The sequence below is a fragment of the Sylvia atricapilla genome, chromosome 2, assembly GCF_009819655.1.
Source record: "Sylvia atricapilla isolate bSylAtr1 chromosome 2, bSylAtr1.pri, whole genome shotgun sequence".
Classification (NCBI taxonomy): domain Eukaryota; kingdom Metazoa; phylum Chordata; class Aves; order Passeriformes; family Sylviidae; genus Sylvia; species Sylvia atricapilla.
Window position 1 is genome coordinate 25,561,388 of NC_089141.1, and position 20,050 is coordinate 25,581,437.

Sequence of the window (20,050 nt, forward strand, 5' to 3'; positions counted from 1 at the left end):
TGTACTTGTTTTGGACTGATTCAGCACTGTGAACTTGAAATGTTCCCTCCTGAACAACTTGCTCCTGATATATCTCTGTGATAACAGTTTTATAGCAGTGCACGTTTCCCTTGCATTGGTAACAGCTTGTCAAGTTCCCATATTAAAACCTGATGTGTTTTACTTCTAAAATGCATGGCCTGCTTGGGAGAGCAGAGAATTTGCTGTAAAGTGGCTCCGAGGTCATTGCAGGAAAGACTAGCAACAGGGAAAGGAGGTAGCACTGGAATTTAAAGGGCTGAAATGGAATCCTGTAAATGCAGCTCTCTCTGTAGAATATGAATATGTGGACAAAAAGAAGAAAGTTTTTCACAACGAGAACCATCAACGGTTGCAATAAACTTCCTGGGGAAGTGGTGGATTCCCCAACACTGTACACTAAATATTTATCTGGGAAGGATGCTGGATCATCTTGGCTAAACTGTGTTTGTGCCAAAAAAGGTTGGAACAGATGAACCTCGAGTTCCCCTTCCAGCCTGGTGCTCTGTGATTCTGTGAAAGTTTAGCTGATAAGGATATAGGACTGAATTAAAAGTCTATTCCACAGTTGAAATCAAGTGCCTGATGTTAATTACCCTTGTGGTTTTATGCAGGCTCTTTACCACATTGCAGCACTATAGTGGAATAATCTGTGCTTTGAAGATATCTGTGGGGGCACACAGTTCAGGCATTTTTCATCTGGAACTAACTGCAAAAGTATAAGAAATTATTTATTCTAATTTTTTAATGATTATATCTAATATTTTCCTTTCTTTCTTTGTTTTTGCTTTAAAGCTCCATTTAAAACTTGTTTGTCAACCAGTAATTCTGTAAAAAACTCTTCTTGTGTTTTTTTCAATTATGTGCTTCATAAATTTGGTATAAAACCCACAGAAGCTAATCAAAGGCTTTCACTCAATTTTAAGCCTGGTATTATCAATCAATATAGGGAACAATACCAGGAAGTCTTATCTTGTGATTGTTGTCTACATTGCCATTGTTTGCTATTACCTATCTTGGAGAACATAAAACAATGTCTGTGCTATTTTATGGGTATTATTTTTTATCTGATTTTATGTTTTTTCATTTCTATTCACTACATTGTTTATTATTAATAGTATTAGTTTTATTTTTTCATTTGTAATTTACAGTATTTATCATTTCCCCTCTCCATTATGAATTTGCTTAATTTTCATAATCACAACAAAGGTGCTTTTGAAAGGCAGGATCTTCATACATTACAAAGGTTAAACTCCTTATGGTGTATGAAGAGTCTGTTTTGGTCTTATGGAAAGGAAGCTGTGTTGGATGAATGGAATTCACTGTTCCTAATGATGAGATGAGTGACATAATTTCATTCAGATGATTGATGACAACTGAAACTTTTGTCATTCAACCAGCTGATTGGCCCATTGTTAATCTGATATGCAGTATTTTATGGGGTTTTTTTCAGGTATGCCAACCTAGCCTATTTATTTGAGTGCTTTACTCTGTGTAGTTAGAGGCACTGTTTTCTACATATATTTTTCTGATTTCGAATTATCTTCTCTGAAAGTGACTCTTTACTCAGATCTGTTTTTATAATACTATATCACTACTGATTTTCTGGTATTGCTTTTCATCCACTGAGGTACCTATGTGTGGTGTCTAATGTTTTCCTTATCCAGAGAGCTCTTTCACTTTTGTCTCCTCCTCTGGAACAGAAATACACTTTGGTAATTAAATATCTTCTTGCAGACAGCAAAGGTAGCTTAATTTAGCTACGATTTCTATGCTTGGTTGTATGAGAGAACCTCTTGGGAGCAACACAAATGCTTTTTCCAAGACTTCATTAATAAGGGAGGGGGAGTTATTTGCTTGTTTGTTTGTTTGTTTTTAATTTAGTTTAAAACACAATGTCATTATTTCTGTGCTGGAAATCATTAACAAAAATGTGAAAGGGAGCTTTCAAACCAGATGAGCTCAGAGCTGTTTCCTCTGACATAGCCAGAGGAGTTCTCCCTTATGAGGATTGTCTGACTGGCATTGTTCCTCAAGGGATGTGAGTTGAAGTATCTCAGGAGGAGGCACTGGGGACAGAGGATATCCAGCATAACTTCTAGGGCAAAGACTATCGTGTGAGAGGAAGAAAGTAGGTGTGGACCAGGTGAAATGTAGGGGAGTTACTGGACTTCTCACGTAAAATGCTGGATTCTGTGCTGATGACAGCTGCTAAAGAACATGATCTTGGAATTGGGAATGAGATGCATGAAAACATGGATCAGTAGGACTCGAGTGCTTATAACTGCCTTATGGCACTATATAAATGTTTCATCTTTCACATGCTACTGAATTAAATAAGAAGAAAAAATACAAAACTACAGAAAGGATGCAGAGCTAAGAACAAGAGATTGCATGGAGAGTGCTCAATGTGTGTTTGTTTCGGGGGCACCAATAAATCTCTTCAGCAACAGCTCATTTGCATTGGATAATCCCAGTTCTTTATTCAACTTAAACTTGGTTTTCCTCTCATCTCTGTCCAAAAAAGAGAATATGCACCATCAAGTACTGTGTCTGTGCTTGACCTGTAGAAATGGGTTAATTCTCTCTGCTACTTAGATTCTCTTAAGCGTGTCTATGGGCCATGAGTCTTTTCCCCATCAGTTTCCATCTACCAGATGAACATAGGAGCCAATTTGCAGCTCCAATAAGCAGCTCCAGAAGCTACAGGATCTATGCCATGCTATTAGCAGTGGAGCATTCACCTAATGAGTTATTTCTCTGTATTTGGAGCTGTTTAGATGAATTCTTTAAAGGTAGTGTTTTGCATTTCTCAAAGGATTGTATGGGTACAGTGGAAGAAGGGAGCTTTGTATTTCTGTGAAACAATCCTTTCTCCTCTTGTTGTGTTCTGGGTTTCAGACATGATATTATCATTTTTCTGACGAGAGTGAGCACCAGGATTTATAGCAAGTATTTCTAACACCAGTATAGGTGATTCTGGGAGCTGATGTTGGCCCCTATTATAGTTACATTTCCAGAACAGTCTCTGTGTAGGTTTTAAGATGGCCATAGTATTCTCTAAGTGGGGTTTCTGTCTGCAGTTTGTTGCTTCTAAGGTTTTTGAAAGTTCATCTTTGCGTGATCACTTTTTGCTTCTCCCAGAGCCACTCCTCTGGATGAGAAGTCTTGTCTTAAGTACCTGAAGCAGCTTTTAAATATTTTACTTAGAATTTTAAGTCTTTTACTTAGAATTTACTTTGAATTCTAAGTCTTTTACTTAGAATGGATAACTTAATTTTGTCAAAGAGTGGAAGCAATATTCAGGAACTGACGTAATCTATCCATGTAAACCAACCTTGTTCAGCAATAATCTGATGCCCAGCCAGTGTTCCATGTGAAATGTGAGCCTGCTGAGGATACAGTTCAGCAAATACATTAAGCTGCTGCTGCTAAGTGCTCCCACTCTACATTTGTTCCTGACTTCTCACAGTCCAGGCTGGAAAGTATTTTCTGCTTTTATTTTTAACCTGGGCCTCATTCAACACCAAGACTACAACAACAGCAGTGTTCTATGGTGGGAACTGATGGGAAGAGCTGGGTGAGAACAGATTTTGGTTGGATGAACTCTGCTTGTTGGGATGGGCAAAATGAGAGTTCTAACATTGTTATGTCTCAGATCCAGAAGACTGAAATGGTATCATTGTAATGCTCCTACTATATTTTACATCTCTTAAAATGAATACAGGAAAAAAAACCCAAAATAAAAAACTTTTATATTTTAAGGTGAGTAATGCCTTCCCTAATATGAAGTTTTGCATTGTTTGAACTTGCTCAGTTAGCCAGGGAGAAACAGGTAGGACTTCTTTATATACCAGAAACCACTATCATCTGCTGTTACTTATTTTATAGGGAAGTTGCATCTTTCCTTTGATGTACATTGGAGAGGGAATATAAAACTGAATAAAAAGGCTCTAATTCACACTTCTTGGCAGATCTGTTTGAGGTGGCAAAAAGGTCATTGCTTGTTCATATTGCTGGGGATGGGAAGGTTTATCAGCTGTCAGATTTAAATCTCACAGTTTTTAGGTAGGACTCTGAATTGCTCTGTGTAGGCCTGGTCTTTGTGCAAAATGGTCTAAAATAGCAGTTGTGAATATCAGCTTAGTGCTGCTAATCTGCTCTGTAGCACCTTTTTTATGGTTTGCAGTGGTGTGTTTTTGAACTGGGTAAAATTCAGTCATAGAATGAAATGGCTTTGTTCTTGTGTAACATAATTATGTCTGTACAAAGAGCAGTGGAAGAGCACTGTATGTGTTTTATTCAGTTTTTGGCTTTGATAGAAATAGCTCCCTGCTCAGCTAACCTCTGAGACCCAAATTGAAAGCCTCAAAGCCAAGATACCTCAGTCAGTTGTAATGCTTTCTGTTCTCTTTTTTTCCACCCCAGTTAGAGCATCAGTGCACACAACTCCTCAGTGGGAAAGAAGAAACCAAAGTAGAGAACACAAAGCTGAAGCAGACTAACCAGGAGCTGCTGAGAGACCTGGAGAGAACATCCCATGAACTAAGCCTGGCTCAACAACAGCTACAGGTGCTTCAGGAGGAGGCATCAAGGCTCCATGAGGAGAAGGAAATGTAAGTGTCCAGCTGCAGCAGTTCTAGTGCACTTGCCAGGTGTGCCAGTGAGCCTCCTCAGGGTGCCCAGTGCTGTGATTTTGTGTCATAAGCAGAAACCACCTGCAAAGCTGTGTGCAATTCTAGATGCTTCCCCCAGGTAATTCAGCATTCAAACTATATCTGGCTTCTACAGAACCTTTTACTATGTGTTCAAAATGTCAGTGTTCTCCCCACTGCCATTGGTTGAGGGTGTTTGCAATTAATAATCCATGTAGTGTCTTAGTTTTGAAACAATGGAATTCCTTATGGAAGTGCCATGCAGTTGTGGCACATGATGCTTCATCCTCCTCAAAGTTGAGTCTATCTGAAACTTGCTCCTCAGAATGCACTCTGTGAGATACCTGGGATCTTCTTTTTTTCCTTCATCAAAACTGAGCCTAGTAAGGCCAACAAGATAAAACTTAGCTTATCTCAATTCCCACAAGGCCTTATGATAATTTAGAACTATAATTTTGGAGTTTCTAGTTCAAATGTTGAAGATTTCAGAGTCTGACTTTGAATTACCAAAAAAAAAAAAATGTAAAAAAAAAAAAAATCAAGAAGAAATATTTACGGTGCATATTTTGAGGGATAAAAATGACCCGTGACAGATCAAGCTATTCATCTCGCTCCAGCCTTCTGCACAGAGCAGAAGAATCACTGCCCTGAAGCTGTAATCTGCAGCTTCTGTAATCTGCAGCAATGTTCACTGAAGTCCATTTTAAAGAAATGCTCAGGGATCTGTAGAAGCCTCTCATTGCCAGTGGAGAGTACATGAATGACAGATGGACCTAGCCATTGCAGCAATGAACTGTATAATTCAGAGCTGTTGCTGTTTGACATATTTCAGGACAGAGCAGAGCATTAGTTCAAATGTCGCATTCTTTTTCTCTTAAGCTTTGTGCCAAGCTCTACTTAGTTATTACTTCTTTAATTTTTCTTGAGAGTATAATGAACCTTGTTGATAAATTAATGTTATAGAATGACCACAGTGATTAGAATTTTTAGGTTTGCATGTTTGATGTGTGTTTTGGAAGTAGACAGTAGAAATACTCCTCCTCAAGGTGGTTTGTTTCCTCTTTGAGGCCTCTCTTTTCAGATCCAGAGCAAAGACTATGGAATGATCTGATTTAAAAGCTACAAAGGAAAGCTGCCCAATGGTCAGACTGCTGAATAATACTACTGCACTTACAAAGCACTGTGGATTCAATAGTGGTTTATGGAATTAGAGCTCAGCCCTGCTCAACTGCACCTGCAGTGTTGCTTTAAACATCTATATCAGTCTGGTAAGACCTAGCTGTTGAAGCAGGTGTAATGTTCAGACAGTGCACAGGAAGAACTTGAGGCTTCACTGAAAGGCAAAGGAAAAATAAAAAATTAAGGCCAGACACCAAATCGTGGTAAATCAAAGTAAATGGTGTTAAAATGGCTGCATAAGTGTCAGGAATTGGAAAGAAATTGTAGGGATTGTAGACGTGTGAGCCTGACATATGGTTCCTGCAGCAGGATAAGCTCTAATTTTGGATAAAATGTCACCTGTTTTTTAGTGGCCATGAGTGAGAAGTATTTCAGCAGTGTATCTTTTCTGAATGCTCCAAGTGCCAGTATCAACATATATTAAGCTCTCTGGGTGCAAAAATGAAAAAGCAATATTTTTTTGAAAAAAAGAACCTCTACTCCTTCCTCTGCTAACTTGTACTGCTGTGCTACTGTGGGCCTTATACTGAATAAACTTCTTTAAAATATTAACCATTCATGCAGAATAGAATCTACAGGTTTGAAGAAGCCGAGGTCTCAAATGTAGATACCCTCAGGGGAAAGCATTTTAGCAGTGTTCTTACTATGGTTAGAACAATTTTTATATATATATGTATTTTTTTTCATTTTTTTAGGGAGGTGTACCGAGTGACAGAAACCTTACAGAGAGAGAAGTCAGGACTTTTGAAGCAGCTGGATTTTTTAAGGTAATGTAGATCTTCCATTCAAAAACTTCTTATATAGTTCTAAAGAGGTCCATTAAGGGATGAAATTATGTTGGGATATGTAGTGAGTGTAGGTGTCAAGGTGTTGGCAGTGGGGTGCCACAGGGACAGTCTCTGCCCCGGAGAGAAGCCAGGGCTGCCCTGTGACAAAGGACACAGCACAGGGCACAGTGGAGCCCCACAGCCCCATTGTGCTTCTAGGAAAACCTGGTAAAAAATGGTGGAAAACAGCATAGCAGTTGGGAGAGAAGATAAGAGAGAAAAAGTTGTATGAGAAAGCCCTTCAGACACCAAGGTCAGTGAAGAAGGAGGGGTAGAAAGTGCTCCAGGCACAGCTGGAGCAGAGTCCCTTGTAGCCTGTGCAGAGTACACACAAGAGCAGGCTCCTGGGAGGAGCTTGGTCCATGAGGAGAAGCCCATGCAGGGGCAGGTTTTCTGGCAGGAATTGTGGCCCATGGGGGACTCAGGTTGGAGCAGTCCATTCCTGAAGGACTATTCCCCGTGGAAAGGACCTGTGCTGGAGTTGTGAAGGACTGTAACCTGTGTGAGGGAACTCACACTGGAGCAAGAAAACAGTGTGAGGAGGAAGGAGCTGCAGAGAGAAGCTGTTGTGGACTGACCACCAACTCCACTATTCCCCATCTCCTTCTGCCATTCAGGATTCGCAAGGAGGTAGAAGAGTGTGAGAAATGGATTTGCAGAGGATTCTTAAAGCCTGACTGAAAGCTCTTTATGTTTGTATGTGAGTTTTGAGATAAGGTGTGCTGACTTAGAAACGCTATGGAATAGAGAAGACATTGTTGAGAGAGAAACTGAACATTTATAAGGTATTGTAAACAAGAAATAGCTTGGCTTCTGATAGAATGGCCTTGAGTTTTACATCTCTTGTGTCTCACCCTTCTACAAGATTAATAATAGAAGAAAATCTTTTGAAAACGCCTCTCAGTTGCCCTGTCTCTGTAGAGCTGGATTTTCCAACAAAAGAGCTGAGGGTGTAGGAGTGAAGTTGAGCCTGAGAAGAAAAGGGATTGTGGAGAATGTGATTTTAGTTTTGTCTCTATTTCTGATCATCCTACAGTTGAGTCTGTTTCATCTGTAATGGGTGGCTGGTAAGTAACCTTGTCTTTATCTTGGCCCACAAGCTTTTCCATGTTATTATCTTCCCTTGTTGTGTTGAGGAAGGAGAGTGAGAGACTGGTTGGGTGTACTTCTGGCAGCCAGTCAAGGTCAATGGCCACGGAAAAATGACACAAAAATAGTAAAAATGTTTACAAAATACTTTTGTATGCTCGGTTCTTGCATAGAGTAGAGGGCAGCACACCTGAAAGATGTGCTTTGTTTGGACAATTCAGTATTGTAGGACAATCTCCCTTACAAAAGTCAAATGTAAAACAGAACAGCACTGAGCAGTTCGAAGCTGATTCTGAGGTAGAAGCCTGGCTGCAGGAGCTTGCTGAAAGGCTCTGTTGCTTCTCAAGTGCTGGGAGTTGAGCCAAAATGAAGATTATTTCCCTAAAATATTTGTGAAATGATACCAAAATGTTCTTAGCTAACATTCCTTTACTGATAGACTTCAAAGTTTGGAGCTGTGTTCAGACAACCATAATTTCTGTTTCTAATTTTTTAGTGTTGGGTCTTGTTTGCTCAGCGGTCAGTCAGTGTGTGCACCTGCCTCTATGCCTTCATTGGCTGCATTTCCTTCAGGAGGCCTCCTTTTAAAGTTGCCTGAAAATTTTACAGGCTTGAGGAAAGGCTCTTATTTTGCAGTGTGTATTTTCCGTAGGCCACTCTGTGATCGTGCCTGCTGCAAATTTTGGGGACTTAGATCAAAACATCTGGCAACAGAGGTTTTTTCCATTTTTCCTGGCTGCTCGGTCTCTCCTGTGGCCAGGCCAGCAACAGATGGACACAATAGATGATGTGCTAAGCAGGTGTGCTGTCAGATCTGATCAGAGCTTGCTGATTGCCTGTAGTATCTGTTTCTTGACACTTCCATTGTTTCTGCACAAAGGGTGGAAGATGGATGTTTTCCTAGGGTTACTTTTCCATGGCAGCCACAACTGCAACCCTCAGAGGGGCATAATTGGCCTTCACAGCTGTCACCAGATGAACAAGAGATGGTGTTCACTGCACCCTCTCCACATTAAGAGGTCATCTTTACTGTAAAAAAATCATTAAATATTCTAATTTTCAGTATGTGAAGGCATATTGACCACAACTGATTTCTATGTGTTAAGGCATTAGTTTAGATAAAATACAGAAAGACATCCAGATCCCATCTGGCTTTAATCAGCGTGGCCCTGCTGGAGAATCAATAGCCCAGACAAGGAACTGGCTGAGGTGAGAATATAAATCAAGGATGATGAAAGGTGTGCGCTGCCAACTGTCCAGTCTGTCTGCTAGTGTGGAGTAGAAAAGTCAGCAGTTCTAAATACTTGGCTTCAGTGTTTCTTTTGTTTGTGTTCTCTTTGCAGAGAGAGGAACAAACATCTCAAGGATGAACGTGACATATTTTTGCAGGTAACCAACAATTATTTTCAAACCCAATGTTGAGCTGACACATATGAGATCAGCTTCAAAAGAAGGGGAGCAGAAGGCTGTGCAGGAGATGGATTTTCATGCCACTTAAATCTTGCCCTGTTCTTAATTTGTATTGTCTTTTTTTCTCACTTGAAAATAAGATTTTTTTTTAATTGGCTGAACAATTGTAAGAGCTACATGTTTAGAATGATAAAGTGGGAGCTATCTGAAGAGAGTTGAGTGTGCTTTAGAAGAAACTAAGGATGAAATCATGGAAGGATGAAATAACCTAAAAATCAAACCATTAAATTGTGCTAATTTACTCAGTCAAGAGTAGGTAATATCCTGAAACATTTATACAACAGTGCAATAACTGAGTACCTGAATACCTCTTCAAACTAGGGTAAGAGCAGATCCTATTAACTTTTTAAGCAGCAGCAAAGAATGGACCCTTAAGGTGTTCTAGAAGTACCTGGTGTAAGGAGACTAGGGCCACTTAGTTTGTATTTTCTTGTGTTCTTAGTCCTACAAGAGGCTGCTCATGTAAAGAGAAATACCAGTTTACTTTTTCTTCATGACATTGTGCTGTTTCACTTACAAAACAGATGCATTTTTGCAGGATCTGGAGTTCCCTGTTCTGGTTGTTTATCAACTGGAATTCTGAAGCATTTATAGCTCTAAAAGTTTCTTCTACGTTTTTGCTTTCATTTGCATTGCATTATTTAAGTATTGGGAGTGCAGGTAGTTAACCATAGTGAACACCAGAAGTAAATCAGTAAGAAGTATTTTGTATTTCTGCAGAAATGCAAAACAACTGTTCCAAAAGCCAGCTGGAAGCAAAGATCAGGGTCTATCATTGGGAAATACATAGAGGGCAAGATGCTGCCTAACAGGTAAGAACTCTTTTTCATGTGTTCCTTGTTTGAGTATGATGACACTTATAGAAAGAAGATGTGGAATGCTTCCTTTCTGATACTTTTGAACTTTTCAAAGAGTGTATTTCTAAAGGGTCTGTCACTATAAGATTACTGTGCTCATTAAGAAGTTTGAAAATGCAGAGCCAAATGTTAACATAAATAAAGTGTGCTGCATGCAAAGGCAAAAGGTTCCCCACTGTGGATGGGTCTATGCTGGGAGACACACAAACTTGCCCATGACCCTATGTTAATGTGGCACAATGTTGAGTCTCCACTTGGACTTTTTAAATCCATATTAAGCAAACCCATGTCCCTCCTATCTACTGAAGAGAGAATTAGATTGCACATAGAAAGGACCTTGCTTGGGCAGCTCTTTTATTCCCCAGAATGGGAATGGAAGGTGGGAAAGGAGAAAATCATAGCAGGGAAGTATACTTTAGCTCTTCTACGAGGTTAGAATCAATGTTAATCTAATGTTTTCCATTCTGGTTCAGGTTTCTCCTGTAATTTATTAGCTTTCCCCATGATGCTTATAGTTATCAATATATATACATGTGGTATGATGAGCTGACTTTTCAGCAGACACTGGAATGACTCTCCTCTGCCTTCTGGGACTAGTCAGAAACATGGGAGATTAAATTCAGTTATCCAGATTAAATTCAGAATGAAATAACAGGTCCAATATATTTTTGTGATGTACTTTCTTTTTTCTCTGTCTAGCCATTCATTTGAAGAAGATGATATTTTCAGTAACTCAAAGAGAAGGAATTCTGCTGGACTGAATGGAGTTCTCTCTGAAGAGCCTGATGCTGGAGTCACTGGAGGAATGCCTAAAACATCACATCTCCAAAGAATAATATCAATTGAAGAAGATCACCTACCCCAGCTTCTTGACAGGGGGGTTGATAAGCAGCTGAGCAGATGGACTGGAGAAGATGAAAGTACTTTTGAGACGGAAATTAATAACAAAGCTGGAGAGCAATCAATGGAACACTCATCATCATCTTCTAGAGAGCAGCCTGTAGGGAAGGAAACACTGCCAAATGTAAGAGGACAAAGGAGACCTCACCTTGAGTAGAGTGGGAAGTTTGGGACCGTGTGGTTTAAGGAGAATGTGAAGGTCCTAGAATGCATCCAGAGGGCCACAGAGCTGGTGGGAGGGCTGCAAAATGTGTCCTCTGAGGAGTGGCTGAGGGCTCTGGGTTTGTACAGTTTGGAAGAACAGGCTAAGGGGCAACTCCCTTACTGTCCACAGCTTCCTAAAGAGGGGAAGGGGAAGAGGGAGGTGCTGATCCTTCTCCCTGGCATGCAGCGATAGGATGTGTGGAAATAGTTCAAAGCTGCCTCAGAGGAGGTGCAGACTTGACATTAGGAAGCATTTCTTTAGTGAGAAGGTGGTCAGACACAGGAGTAGACTTCCTTTCTGTAGGTCCCATCCAACTGGAACTCTTCCTCTTCCTCAGACCTTGGATGCCATGAGGAAGTGGTGTCAAAGGTTAATGTGTTATTCCTAGAATCTAAAATTACTTCATTTTCTGTCTTTAAGTTGAAGCATGACAAATTAAGCCATTGCATGACATGGGGGATGAAAATGTACTGCAGAAAAGTGCCGAAGGTGCAAAAAAGGGAAACTCAACCTAAAGGAGTGGTAACTACAGAGGATGTGTGCATAGATTTACATTTGGAGGACTGTTTAGGGAAAGTGAAGCCTTGTAATAGGTGATACGAAAAGATCCAGTGGAAGGTAGAAATGGTCTTAAAAAAGAAGCAAGTCTTTTCTTAAAAAAAAATTTTTTTGTTTTTTTTCCACAAGGTGATATTTCTCATATTCTGATAGTTTTGAGTCAGCTTTGGTAGCTATTACATTATCTGAGAAATAATGAGAGGAATATCATTACTTTTTAATTATTTTTGAAAATACTTTTATTTAGCTAATTGAAATCCTACATTTTTTCAGTTCCAACTTGTATATGCATGTTAGCAATGAATTCACCATTCAGTAATAATCCTTAAAACAGTGTGCTGGAAGGTACATTTCTTTGTAGTCTAAAGTTCTTTCTGCACTGCTATTGCTTCAGAGCTAGCTGTGCTTGTTTTCTAATTTTAGAATCATTGTTAAGGATTACTCATTTTTAGATTCTTGAAGCACATATTAAAAAGATTAAAGTATAGGAAAAATTGGTTTGCTTGGTCATAATTATATGGTTCTTTTAGAAGAAGCAAGCATATCTTAAAAATTATGATAGAATTATGCCATGGTTACATAATAATTTCTAAGTGGTACCTTTTAGTAAGACATGGAGGGTACAGAAAAGACCTTCATATTTTGAAATTATTTAATTCAGTGCATGCTTTCTGCTTGCTGTAAGACTTATGTCATATCACATTTTCAAAGCATGGCATCACTGGGCTTTAGGATGACAAAAGCCAGGTAGCTCATCGTATCCAGCTAGGACAAGCCTGTCCTGCCAGCCCTGTTCCAGCAGTCATGCCCCTTGAAAGCTCATCCTCTCAGCTGGGTGGGAACTAGATCTTGTTTTTTATTAAAGCTAGTCTACAATGGCTTTTGTATGACATGGCATGTGTGCTTTCTGTGATCTTATTGCTTACTGCATGGAACTCAGGCTCTAGCTGATGGCATTATGCCTTCCTAATCAGCATATATTCACAGTGGTTCAGCTGCTAATTCTGTCTGACCTGCTGCTCATAGGTGAGTAGAACCAACCTTGGCAGCAGTGCATGAGGCCAAGCAACTGCGGTTTTATCTGGTAGTTGACAATCAGGTAGAGCATTTTTCTGAGTGGCTGTGAAGATGAAGCTGCATTAACATTACCAAGAATGTCACTGGGAAAGCAGCTGAAGGAACCCTAATGGAAATTAAAGCAAGATTTTCTGTCCAAAACTTCTGCATGAGATTCACTTCCTCTCCCCTCTGATCTTTCAATATGGAATATGAACACTATGTTTATACCTGTAATCTCCTACATTTGTGTTAAATTGTACAAAAGCTAGGTGTGTTACTTCACCTAGCTACTGTTTATATAAATATCACTAAAAAAAAAAACCACCTAAGGAAGACTTCTTCAGACTGCATCATAAACTAAGATAAATTTTCATCCTACTGCTATTCCATTTTCCCATCAGCACTTTGTTGAAGCAGACAGTGGAGTAGCTTATGCCATAGCATAGTGTTCAGATGCAGATTTAAAATCAAGTTTGGTTATTAAGGTTATTTTCATGACTGGACTTGATACATCTCAGTGAAAAATAGAGCTTCTTATTGCATTGGGAGTTGAGCTGAAGGCCTCTGGGGTCTTTGAGTCTTAGTGCTACTGGAGTGTGTATGGCCACCAGGGACAAAGTAATTCAGGTCATGTAGTCCATATATTTAGCTATGATTCTCAGAAGCACTGTGATAATACTGCCAAGCTGACGATTGTATGTTATCTTGTTTTATTTCCCAGAGCACACAGACTAATAAGCTGGGAATGGTTTTTAGCAGGACTGAGAATGTGCTTTGTATAAATTCATGTGTGCTACTAGTTGCCTATAGTTGCCATGGGGTTTAGAATTTTAATGGAAAAGGAAAATAAGAAACCTCTCTATAATTGTGGTGGGCCATAAAGCCAGCTCATGAAAGAGTCATGTATTTTTTGTCCCCAAAATTTACAGCAGTGATTTTTTTTTTTTCACACAAAGACAGCATCTCAAGCCTTTGTTGTTTGGTTTTTTTTCCTCATCAAGAGCAACTCTCTATTTCTTCTTCTTTCTCTAAGACTTCTGTATATATGTAGAAAACACTTCCAAGTGTAGACTTCAATGTCTCATTTAAATGACTGTTGGGCAGTGAATTCAGTTCTGATGTCTTTGTGAAAGCAGCAGTCTCCTGGATCCTGCACATCAAGTGACTGGCAGACGGCCCTTCCTTCCCTCCTCTCTCTTTCCCTCCTCTCCCTTTCCTTCCTCTCCCTCCTTGCAACCCACACTGCAACAAGCTATTGTCAGGACCAATCTTGCTCCCCTTCTGCAGCATTGAAAGCAAACTTTCTATCTCCCTCTTCCTTCACCTTTACACAAAACAGAAGAGACCAGCAAGGGCACCCCCTGCAAACCAGCTGGTGCTACAGAGTGCTTCCCTAAGCAACTCCTGATCTGCATGCAAAAGAATGATGACCTACTGGGTAGAGGATATGGATATTCTCTCCAGCATCCACTTGCTTAGCCTGCAGTAAACAGGACCTGGATAAGCAGAACAAATTGCGGTTCCTTCTCCTTAACAAGTGAAATGACAGAAACATAGCTGAGTGTTTACAGCCTGATTAACTGGTCTCATTTTCTGTCTGTGTCTTTTCTCCATTCTTCTGCCTGTAATGCTAAACAGATATCAAAATGCAGTAGTTGGATGGAAGTTCTTGGCTCTCTGGTAGCAGCAGAGAGAAGAATCTGGTGCCATAAGCCAAAAGTTATGACTTTGCTTCTGTTATCTAGATGAAGATGTGCTGCTTCCTCTGTATGTCACTGGTATAGGATGAAGCTACTAAGCAGAACTGTGTGTAGATTTATAAATTTTGATTTGTGGCCATGAGCATAAACTGTTTTATTTTGGCAGTTTCATGCAAAGGTTCATATTCAGTATACTTCCAGGGCTCAGTGCAAATCACTGCAATTCAGATGATCTGGAATGATGCATGGCAAACATCTGAAATGCTGAGTTATTTTAAGAAACAGAATATTGCTTCATGAGTAATGGAAGAATATGATAGGATAAAATCTATTCTTTTGCCCATATCAGCCTTAAACTGGGGAGGCAACAGGATTTATAGAACAGTTGGAGGCTAATTTTTACTCTTACTTGAAGGAGGAGAGAATAAGCTCAGTCCCAGACCGTTTATTCAAGATCATTTTTGTGGGCAATTCGAGTGTTGGAAAGACTTCATTCTTAAGAAGATTTTGTGAGGATCGTTTTTTCCCAGGCACAGCTGCTACTGTAGGTAAGTTTAACAAAATAACTATTATTATTTTTGTTCTGACAGTACTTAACAGTTTCTACTGAGATCAGGCCCTGTATTATAAAACAGAAGCATACAGTTGTAAAAGTAGGACATGCAAAGTGATTTCTCCTAAACTGGAAAGCACATAATTGATGGAGGGGTTTCAGAGTAGAATCTGTACTGAAATCCTGACTGTCACTGAGGTAAATCAGAAAAATTCTACTGATCTCTGTGTAGCTAGAATTTCCTTGTAGACCTCACATTTCTGAAACAGGTATCCAGTCCTCTGGACTGCACTGTAACAACAATTATCTCATTTCTATCCCTCTAAGTAATCTGATTTTGTTTTAGAGAGAAAGTAGAAAATCTGAATCACCTGTTTGAAGATTTAGCATTATACTAACAACAAAAAAATTTCAGACTAGTGTTTCCAAAGCCAAAGTTTTCAAAGCCTACGTTATTCTTACCTTGCCTGAAGTGAAGACCAAGCTTTCAAAAGCCAGATGCAAAATCAAGGTAAAAAACTCTAGTATAGGTTATTGCAATGCAGCTGGGTTAAATGACCAGATTCTTTATGCTTTGCCTGTGTTCAAATCTTACTTATTCAGCAGCATATATGAAATAAAACTTACCTTCTTCAAGGTGAGCTTAGTAATGTCCTAGTTTTTCACTGACTGTATCTTCATTAACCAGACTGGGAGCTTAGACACCTGTCTGCAGTTGTCTGTTCATATATCCTATAGACCTAAAGGCTGTGTCCTGTCCATGTTGTCCTGTATTTGGCTGATACACTTCTCTACACTCTGAGCTCTTTGTGTGTGCAGTTTTCCAGAGGATATACACATGAATGAGTCTCAACATTTTCCTCTTTTGGCTGGTCATCCAGGGTTCTTGCAAAGAAAATGGCAGGAAAGCATTTGTCCTAGCTTTGATTTAGTGTTCACATCAATGAGTTTTACAGGTGTGGGCTGTGGCTGGCAAGGTACAGACAATGCAAAAGTCAAGTGAACAATTTGGAAAGGAGTGTTCTCAATGAATTTCTACAGAATAGTTCAAAATTCTTCCTTTGAGATACAAGCAATAGATATATCCTTCATACAGTTTTTTTAATTGCCTGTTGAAGGAATGCAGGTATAGATGCTTCTCCATTAATGCCACTGGTAAAAATCCTATTTTTGTAGAAAATAGCCCCAAAGATACTGTTGCTGACCTACAGGGATCCCTTCTAACCTTAACTATTCAACAATTCTGTGATTTCATGATACAGTTCAATGTGATTCAAAAAATGTAGCTTGTCATTAGGAGGAGGTAGTGACTGATTAACATTTAAGACTCTAATTATTGTTATATATATCCAGAAAATACTTACATCTTCACAGGTTAGAGGAATCGGGAGAGGATTAATTTAAAAGTTTAAATAAATGAATTTTCATCTCCACTCACCTAAATGAAGCGAGCTTATCTTCTGTGTAATAAATACAGGAAGAGATTCTCCACGTGTTCAGTCCATCTATCATCAGCATTTATCTTAGGATCCACTGTTCCCTGTGCCATGCCTTGTGTTTTACTGCTAACTGTAGAAGGATGCCATTTGGTAACTATGGCTAAACTAACACATTTCCCACAGCTGATGTTAGGCAGTGAGTTCCAGGCTAAATGGCTTAGACTGCTGTGGACAGTCAAATGGACCATTGACTTATGTTCTGTGGTTTGGAAAGTGACTTATCCTGCATATTTTACAAAACTGAATTATTCTACTACCATTCAGTATTTTATTGCTGGAGAACTTCAAGCAAACAAAAACTCTTGTCCTCTGATAGCTGGAGGCTCTGGACATAATTTATAATGCAGTGCCTATCTTCCTACTTTTCTGGAATTGTTGCTGTTTGCTGGATCCAGTTTTCAAAGATCAAACAGCTTGTAAATAATCAGCTTGTAAATATGCATTTATGTTGCAGGTGTGGATTACAACGTGAGGACTGTCACAGTAGATCACACCCGGGTAGCGCTGCAGCTCTGGGACACGGCTGGCCAGGAACGGTGAGAAGAGTCCTCTTACGGTTCAGCCCTGGCAGTCAGCCCAGCTGTGTGGCTGCTCCCCCATCTGCTGCCATGGAAGAGGGAATTGGAGGGATGAAAGTGGCAAAACTCCTTTTTTTGAAGTAAAGACAGTATGATGAAATTTAACTCCACGCCAGTCAAAAACCCGTACACATTTTAAGGTCTCGCTTCCTTGAATCATCTGTTTGAAGATTAAGTGTGGACCTACTCCTGCTTTTTAGGAGAGGATCAAATATAGGAGCATTCCTAATAGAGCCAGTGGATTCACAATTGAGCTCATTCCCTTGCAGCACCAGTGTGCTGATTTGCTGCTGTCTCCACTGCCAGTCTGCAAAAAAGATTCTTAATTAAGCTCTGAAAAGTGTAGCACCACACTATTTCTTTTGGAGGAAGACTGATCTTAAAATGCACCTAGAATTATTTCTGTAGCAGAATATACTTTAATAGATAAAAAAGAGGTGTTTATTTTTTTACTAAAGCAATACCATTGTAGTAGAACTCCATGTTTTTGTAAGATTTCAGCAGTAATTTCCTTCCCCATCTCCTCCATTACCTGTTGTGTAATTTTCTATTATTAAAAGCAAGGATGATAATGACAAACTATGTTTTCTATATGAAGTTTGAGAAAAAGGTCTCAAAAAATGTAGCTTGCTTTAGAAGAGCACTTAGTGAGGGGAAATTTCTGCTCCAAGCTTAAAATGAAAGAGGTGAGAGAATGTGAGATATGCAGCTAATTATCCAGCCTAACCAGAATCAGTTAAAGAAGGCAGGGGAGCTTTTCCAAACACTTTCTTTTAAAAAATCCTTTTATTTTAATCTTTTTTTTCCAAACAATTTATTTGCCTTTGCATGGAGGAATTACTATAAATTTTAACTTGTCAGATTGTTGCTTCTGTTGAAGAGAGCTGTAACCAGATTCTCACTTGCAGGTACCGAAGCATTACCAAACAGTTTTTCAGAAAAGCTGATGGTGTCATTGTGATGTATGACATAACAGCAAAAGACACATTCACAGCTGTCAAGCAGTGGCTGATAAGCATTGAGGTAACTTGATATAACTTTAATCTAAACCCTGGTGTCATTCTCTACCTTCTTCTGAACAACTACTGTTACCAGGGTAAAACAGAGAGCACCATGTTTCTTGTGTTGTCACAATTATGTTTTTGCATATGAGTATGGTCTGCACTGTTGCCAGTGAAGTTGTTTTTCATCTCTATTTGTATGAAAAAAGTCATAGTTCCAGGGTTTTAAGGGCTTTGAGTGAGCGGTGGGAAAATCCTAGCATGGAGTCATCTGATTTCTCATGCAGGGAGCTGAGCTGATAACCCCAACTGGATCACTGCTGGCACTGAGAGGTGTTTTGGATCAGTGATGGTGATCTGGTCATCACTGACGATCACTAGCATTTGGATAACCAAGTGTGTAGCTCGTGGAAAATAGACCATATTGTGAACATAAGCCATAAACTTCAAACTATGTAATCTACGTTAGTGCTGTGAAACTGCCTCATGAAAGACAGTTCAGTTTCCTGGGGATTGTCCTTTCAATCACTTGAAAAGAAAATCATAGTCCATGCTGCTGAGTGACATCAGTTAATTTAAAAATAAAACCTATTAAGAGTGCAAGCAACGGAATTTGCTTGTGGCCAGAACAAAGAGTAAAATAAAACTGAGGCAGCTACCACAAAGGGCTGACTTGTAGCAAGAATGAATTGTGACTTCCTGTTTGCACACTGAAAAGTAAGGGACAAATCGATATGCAAAGATCATTTAGTCTGATTTTATTGGGCATGTGCTCTAGTATAACGCACTGTTTCCAAAATAACCAGGAAGTGGCTTTGGGAGTTTGGATTAGGACTCAGTCATTTAAATGCCTCCAAACAGTCATATTCCAGATATGAATAGCCTTACTGAAGTACTATTACCATGCATTTGGGAAGAACAGGCCCTTGCTAATTATATGATCTTAATAAATCAGCGCCATTTTTTAATTCAGTAAGGTAAAAGCTAGAGGAGCATTGTTGATTTTGATTCAGAAAGATGGAATATTGTGGTCAAAACTTTTTTCCAAGCTGTAATAATTCACTCCTCTTTACTAACTAATTTTTGTTTGCTGCAAACTGTTGCTAAGTTGGACATACTGCCAAGTCCATTTACTGCTGTAGCATTCAGCCCACCTAATGAAAGTACTCACTGTGATAATTATAAGCCTTTTCAGAATGAATTTTGATTTCTGTCTATTCTATGTATTTTTTGGGCCTATTCTATGTATTTCTTCACCATTTTGTGCAATTAATTTGGCATAATAGTACCCAGGTGTTGCCATTTTTTTTCCTGGCCGTGTAATTAGAAAAGCAGTGGCTGTAAACACATAATGTCTGAGCCTGTGTAGCATGGTGGTTTTCTTTCTCCCATTTTAATATAGAGTCTAATGAGCTTCTATGCTGTTATTTTAAAAAGTCCCTAGTCAGTGTAATCTTAGCATTATGTCTTTTTCATGCCTTTTATCCAGCTTCCATTCCTGACATGTTTGTACGCAAAGTGGCACATACCTGGTTTGTGTGAAGTCTTAAATGTCTTGTTATAGTGTGACATTTGTTAGCTTTAGTCCTCTTCATCTGCGATCTTTTGAATTCATCACTTCAGCTGATATTTGCTATTTATTCTGCAGGAGGCAACTGGGGAGAATGTGCCTGTTCTTTTGTTGGGTAACAAAACCGACAATGAAAAGGAGCGCGAGGTGCCGATGGGAATGGGAGACCATCTTGCAAAGGTACTGTACTTAGAGAACTCCTTATAAGGCTTGAAGGTGAAGCTTTTAAAATGGAGTCTCAATGTGTCTAAATTCATAGAAACACAGGTTAATGTTTGTCAGACAGGAATCTTTAAGGATTAGGAACCCCATCACACTCTTCAATTCACCTT

The 20,050-nt window shown here is 39.3% G+C and overlaps 1 protein-coding gene across 2 annotated transcripts in view; it reads left to right on the top strand.

Annotated features, from left to right (window-relative positions):
* Window positions 1–20,050, top strand: part of CRACR2A (calcium release activated channel regulator 2A) — a 55,566-nt gene that overhangs the window by 26,859 nt on the left and 8,657 nt on the right. For both annotated transcript variants that reach the window (XR_010746083.1, XM_066341049.1), the window contains exons 8-16: window positions 4,447–4,634; window positions 6,548–6,619; window positions 9,112–9,157; window positions 9,959–10,050; window positions 10,795–11,119; window positions 14,933–15,065; window positions 17,024–17,105; window positions 18,056–18,170; window positions 19,797–19,898. Coding sequence is in view for 1 of the 2 variants with exons in the window: in XM_066341049.1 (XP_066197146.1) it covers window positions 4,447–4,634; window positions 6,548–6,619; window positions 9,112–9,157; window positions 9,959–10,050; window positions 10,795–11,119; window positions 14,933–15,065; window positions 17,024–17,105; window positions 18,056–18,170; window positions 19,797–19,898 (1,155 nt within the window). In the remaining variant the exon portion in view is untranslated. The remainder of the gene's footprint in view (window positions 1–4,446; window positions 4,635–6,547; window positions 6,620–9,111; window positions 9,158–9,958; window positions 10,051–10,794; window positions 11,120–14,932; window positions 15,066–17,023; window positions 17,106–18,055; window positions 18,171–19,796; window positions 19,899–20,050) is intronic.